Source organism: Otolemur garnettii, unplaced genomic scaffold (genome assembly GCF_000181295.1).
Source record: "Otolemur garnettii isolate 467f Iridium unplaced genomic scaffold, OtoGar3 scaffold00014, whole genome shotgun sequence".
In the NCBI taxonomy this organism is placed as follows: Eukaryota; Metazoa; Chordata; class Mammalia; order Primates; family Galagidae; genus Otolemur; species Otolemur garnettii.
The window spans coordinates 3835932-3842505 of NW_003852409.1; the positions used below are offsets into that span (position 1 = coordinate 3835932).

General features: G+C 39.6%; 1 protein-coding gene across 1 annotated transcript in view; it reads left to right on the forward strand.

The window, feature by feature from the left end:
- SEC61B (Sec61 translocon beta subunit) overlaps positions 1–3343 on the forward strand; it is an 8739-nt gene extending 5396 nt beyond the window's left edge. The window contains exons 3-4 of the mRNA XM_003785167.3: positions 1326–1427; positions 3070–3343. Of these exons, the coding sequence (XP_003785215.1) occupies positions 1326–1427; positions 3070–3157 (190 nt within the window). The 3' untranslated portion in view covers positions 3158–3343. The remainder of the gene's footprint in view (positions 1–1325; positions 1428–3069) is intronic.
- The last annotated feature ends 3231 nt before the right edge of the window (positions 3344–6574 follow it).

A 6574-nucleotide genomic window follows, 5' to 3' on the forward strand; every position in this document is an offset into this window, starting at 1 on the left:
CTCACAGCAACCTCAAACTCTTGGGCTTAAGTGATTCTCTTGCCTCAGCCTCCCAAGTAGCTGGAACTACAGGTGCCCACCACATGCCTGGCTATTTTTTTCTTTTTGGTTGTAGTTGTTGTTGCTTGGCTGGCCTGGGCCAGATTTGAACTTGCCAGCTCTGGTGTATGTGGCTGGTGCCCTAGCTGCTGAGTTACAGGTGTCGAGCCTTCTTTGCATTTTTTCTTTCTTTTCTTTTTCTTTTTTTTATTAAATCATAGCTGTATACATTAATGCAATCATGGGGTACAATGTACTGGTTTTATATACAATTTGAAACGTTATCATCAAACTTGTTAACATAGCCTTCACGGCATTTTCTTAGTTATGTTAAGACATTTATATTCTACACCTAGTAAATTTCACATGTACCTTGTCAGATCTACCGTAGGTGTGGTCCCACCAATTACTCTCCCTTCTCCCATCCTCCCCCCTTCCCTCCCCTCTCTCTCCCCTTTCCCTTTCTTCTTGGGTAGCTTATAGTTGCTACCTGACTAAAGTAAAGTCTTTCATAGTAAGACTGAGTACTTTGGATATTTTTTCTTCCATTCTTGAGAGACTTTGCTAAGAAGAGTATGTTCCAGCTCCATCCATATAAACATGTAAGAAGTAAAGTCTCCATCTTTCTTTAAGGCTGCATAATATTTCTCAAATGCTACCTCTCTGTGCAAGAGCTGTGGTCACTATGTCAAAATTGTAAAAACAGATTACACAGTAATTTTTAATGTAAATGTATATTAAACCTGGTTACAATTAAAGCTTAAAAGTTTTTTTTTTGGTCTCTTTTGCAGTTAATACAGTAATTTTAAAACATACCTTTTAAAGTAGTCATTTTAAGATCAGATCATGTGGGTTTAGGGTATTTTACACAGGGCTTACTACTTGGCTTCACAAAAATGCATGTGAAGAGAAAATGAAAAGCACTGTCCAGGCCAGATGTTGTAGGCACGTGGATAGGCTCTGAGTTCAGAACTAGGTCCACATTCTAGCTTAGTCACTTGCTGGCTGTGTGATCTTCAGCATTTTGTTAACCTTTTCTGAGACTAATTTTCCTAATTTATTAAATGGAAATAGTAACTGCTTCTCAGGGTCATTGTATACACTGCCATCAGGCAGGTACTTAGTTCTTTGTAGTTAGTGTAATCAGAGGATTACAAGCAGGAATCTGGGTGCAAAGAAATAGCTTTTCTTTTTATTGTTTTTTTGCAGTACAAGGGTAACATGTTGTAATGCTATTATGAGGATTTCCCCAAAAGGGCCATTTGGAACATTTTCTTTTCTCACAGGAAAAATGCCAGCTGTGGAACAAGGAGTGCTGGCCGCACAACCTCAGCAGGCACTGGGGGCATGTGGCGGTTCTACACGGAAGATTCACCTGGGCTCAAAGTGTAAGTCTTGGGAATGGACCTTGCGTTACTGTCCAGTATTAGAGTGGCTGCAGTGCTGTCTGTCTCTACAACTAGTGGCCCTTTCTTTGATGAGATTTATGGCACATAGCATCTTCATTTGTGCCAGGTGAGCTGAGCTTGGAATACCCATTAATCAACCAATAAGACAGTGTAGGGCCTAGAATGACATCTCCTCAAGGAGTGAGGGAAAGGAAGGGAAGATCTTCATGTAGCTATGTCAGAGTAAATGATGGGAACAGATAGAACTGGAGGGAAAGCTGCTTAATTAGATGAAATTGCTCTTCATTTGGTGTTCTTGCCCCACACTGAGAAATAGGAGTAATCATTTGAATAGGATTTGGGTGATTTTTCTAAGTTCTCCTGGAGGCATAAGCTGATATTATTACAACCTAATGGAAGTTTTTCCATTAGGCTGTGTTACCAAAAGTTCCTTGCTGCTTTGCCTTTGGTGAGTAGCAAGTAGACCCAGGAGAGTAAACATACCACTTTCGAAGTTCTTAGGCCTGGGAATGCTCATTTGGTGATGGGAAGTCGGCATCCAGGGGACCCATATCCCCGTACCTTGCCCACCTCATTTGTCAGCATTTCTGGTACTGTGTGGCAGACCTAATCCCATGGATTTCTGATCAGAGTAGGCTCTAGAACAGCGCTGCTTATAGTTGCTACCTGACTAAAACCCATAGGATAAGGAATTCTTTGGAATAATAACAGCAACTCATTCGCATAACACTTGGTGCTTTGTGAAGATCAATGTCTGTTTTTTAGTTTGATCTGCCCAGCAGTCTTGTGAAGTGAGAGATGATGCTGTTTTTTGCATGAGGAATTCACGTTCAGAAAGGCAGGCTGACATGCTCAAGGGTGAACAGCAGCGAGAGATAGAACCAGATATTCTGACTGTTCAATCCCATTCTCTTGCTATACTGTCTGTCTAGTAGAAAAGAGACAAAATCAAGTTAAGTTAGAAAAGTTTTATTATTATAATTTGACCAGCAGCTTGACTTGGATCATAGATTTTGCTTGTGAAGGCTTCCCTGGAGTGCTTGAAATTTGGCTTTATGTATTTATTGCCTTTCTTCTGTTATATTGGAAACTTGTAAGGTAAGAATGTATTTAGGAAGTACTTTATGGGGTTGGGCATATGAGAGTTGGCCGTATTCTAGGTCTTTGTCCAAGATAATTTTTTGAGTATTTTGGAGACTCAAATTTTAAGTCTTTCTCAAGAAGGTTGTTTTTAATTAAATCTTAATTTGAAAAAATTAGTTTGGTGATCATTTACACTTAAAAGAGCTTGAGACATTTCTTTTCTTTTTATTTTAGAAAATATCAAATATATAAAATTAGTGAGACCAGTATGTCCAAGACATCAGATCATTTTATTTGTATATATTTTAGTATGTTTTACTAAAAGATAAAGACTCCTTTCTAAAAACAACTGCAGTGCTATCATTACACCCTTAAAATATCCACAGTAATAATTTGGGGACTATTTTAAAATGATGTCAGTAATGTTCCTGGATGAACCTAAGGGCTGCTCCCCCACCCTCTTCCCCTAGGAAATCTTTAGTGTTAAAAATATAATATTATTACTAACAGTAAGGATGCCTTCTCTTCTTTCTTCTAGTGGCCCTGTTCCAGTATTGGTTATGAGTCTTCTGTTCATCGCTTCTGTATTTATGTTGCACATTTGGGGCAAGTACACTCGTTCATAGATTCAGTTACATCCATCTGTCATCTGAAGAAGAAGGAAAAAACCCAACATATCTTGGACCAAAAGTATAGCAATTTTCTGTTCATGAGAAAGAAATTTTTAAGTCTGCTGTTTTATAGGGGACTTAACAAGAATTGCTTTTGAGAAATCAGTTTTTTTCTATGGCTAATAAACTTAAATTCATTTACACCAAGTCTGATTGTTTGTAACTCATTGCTGGGGCCATTAGCCTTTCTGTCTTTAGAATTATAAGTAAATTGTAGAAAATATGTCTTATGGAGATTATATTATTTGTTGGATTGATCGTTCTTTCTGTAACGATGAGGTCATTCAAATCCAAGATACTGTAATTTGCCTTGGCTTGTTTTCTTCTAGGTATCTCTGTCCTAGCGATTGTCATGTTGCGTATTCTGTAGTTAACAAGAAGTATGCCCGAGACTCCATCAAATAGATCAGTGTCTAAAGGCAGCAGGCACCCAGGGGAATAGTCACAGACGCTAGAATCTTGGATGAAATGTTTGTTTGTCCCTTCTGTTCTGTCTTTAAAACCATGGATAATAATTTGTCTCTTCTTCCCCTTGTTTTTAAATTTTTCAAGTATAGACCAAGAGTTACCTTCCATTTATCTCTTGTTGTTAAACCTGTTTTGAAGTAATTCATCTGATAAATTGGATTTACCTAATAAAGTTGTTTTTGTTTTGAAAAGACCTTCGAATCAATGTGAGATAATAGCATTTCTACACTGAGCTGATATAATTTCAACCAATATAAAATTTAAGTTTCACTAACTTTATGCTACCATACTGGGTATAAACACTCAGTTTCTGCTAGGCCCCAGGAAATGCCGGGAAGTGCTCAAAGGTAGCAGAGCCTGGCACTCCATGCCAGAATCCTGGGGAGAGAATGATCCCCGTGAAATGCCCTCGTTGTTCAGCAGAGTCATAAAGGATGAAAAAGTATATTAAACACAATTTAAAAAACCTTTTTCATACAGTAAGCCTATTTACAAAAAAGTTTTTTGAGCAGTTGAGCAGTTTTGTGTTTTGTTTTTTTAAATCCTAGGTATAAAAGGCCAGGTGTGGTGGTTCATGTCTATAATCCTAGCACTATGGGAGGCTGAGGCAGGTGGATTGTCCTGAGCTCACAGGTTCAAGATCAGCCTGAGTTTGAGCGAGACCCCATCTCTAAAAAAATAACCAGGCACTGTGGCGGGTGTTTGTAGTCCCAGCTACTTGAGAGGCTGAGGCAAGAGAATCACTTGAGCCCACAAATTGGAGGTTGCTGTGAGCTGTGACACTACAGCACTCTACGGAAGTTGACAAAGTGAGACTCTGTCTCAATAAATTAAATTAATCAATCAATCCCAGCTGTAAAGTAGTTTTAGGTCCCAGGTGTCAAACTGAAATGATGAAAAGTGTGTATCTTTAAAAAACATTTCCTGAGGCGGTGTATTGGTGAGTGTGCTCTTGTAAATCCTAACAAATGGCATTTTATTGGGGAAAAATTGATGAGAAACTGGTTTCCTTGGATCCTGTGAATTACTTATGGCATGAAACAGGTGTCTTCATTTATGAAATGCAAGGGAAAATGTCTCGATTTCATTTGGAAGAAATCTAAGATAGACATTTCCCCCATGATACTGGGTTTGATGGTACCAATAACAGCTAAAAGTTATGCCTTTAATTGGAAAAGAAATCTGTTCTGTCAGGAGGTGGGGGTGGGAGGGTCTGTTTTGCTGTAGGGGAGATGCTGCAGCCACATGAGGGAGCAGTGTGCTCGTGAGGGGTGCATTCTCTGTGCCGCACCCATCTGCCTTGCCACAGTCTTTCCTATAGACTGGGAGCCGAAAGGCGCTGAATTTTTTGAGCTAGTTTTCAGTGGCAGCACAAGGAGATGTTTCATTCAGCAGAAGGAAGAGAAGGAAAATTGGGGGTTGGGCATAAAGATGTACATCTATTGTGTAGCTGCTTTTGGCTCTGATGATATAATGCTAATACTGTAGCTGAGGATCTCAGTGTTCAAGCTGTTCCTTTCTTTTTTCCGTTTTTATTGTAAAATAACACACCACAAAACTTACACTCTTCACTGTTTTTAAGTGTATAATTCAATGATGTTAAGTATATTCATGTTGCTGTGGAACCATCACCATCATGCACCTCCAGAACTCGTCTTCATATTGCAAAACTGAAGCTCTGTACCCATTAAATAATAAGTCCTGCCCCTGGCCATAGGTAGCTCGTGTAAGTGAAGCACACAGTATTCCTTTTCGTGACTCCCTCATTTCACTTAGCATAATGTCCTCAACATGTTACAGCATATGTTAGAATTTCTTTCTAAGGCTGAGAAATAATTTTGTTATTAAGGATATATCACATTTTGTGTTCCTTTTTAAATAGGTATTCCTAAATTATTGTGTTCAGTAATTCTGAAAGCCTAACAAATTATATCTTTACCTGAGTGAAGACTACCTCGGCCCAACAAATCCTTAGGGCCCCTTGATTGGGGGTTATAATTCTAACCACTGCTGAGAGGACACATAAGCCAGCACATGTTGAATAAACCAAACTGGAAAAATGGGTTATACGCAACTATACTTGGGCTGCGTCCTTTAGGTAATTGGAGAAAAACCATATTAGGGAAAAGGCCCAAAAGGGTGTTTTAAAGAGCCAAAAAAGTTCAGGGCAGCCGAGAGTAGTGGGGGACAGAAAGACCAGTACCTCTGGGTGCTAACATTATACTGGACACATTATCCACATTCACATCCACAGTGGATAAGGACAGATGTGTGCCTGGGAGACCTGTCTTCACATTTGTCCTTGTCCGTCCAGTTTTTTCCCCTAGGTGCCAGTGCCCCCATAGGAATGACTGGAAAACAACATTATAAAATCATGCAAATGTTGGCATCAAGTTAAAATAGATGAAAATAATATACAAGTAGCTTCATTCCACAAAATACCATGCAGCTTGTGGTGCTCCTGTCTGCATGGAGCCATGCTCTTGATCCTACAGAGAGGTGCTCCCTGGGGGCGCCAGAGCCATTGTTGCTTCCTTGAACGCTGGAGGAGGAGTATTCAGGCCAGGACCAAGTTTGACCCTTTGGCTGTGCTACTAGGACTCCAAACTTAGTGGAACTACTTTCCTCCATCTTCTGGACTTGGAAGTGTTCCCAACCTGGTTTCAACTGCTTGGCCCTGTGACTTAGGAGTTGAGATCTTGGTCCACTCCTTTTTCTTCTTCAGATCTCTTTTTCTCACATGAATAAGTGAATGTGGGTATGACAGTTCCCACCAGTTAGGAGGAGGATTAGCCGAGAAGAGAGGTGTAAGAGTGCTTTGTTAATTAGCTAACGTAGGGGAGGCTGAAGATGACTTCTTTTTTTTCTTTTTTGTGGTTATTGCTGCATCTTTTTTTTTTTTTT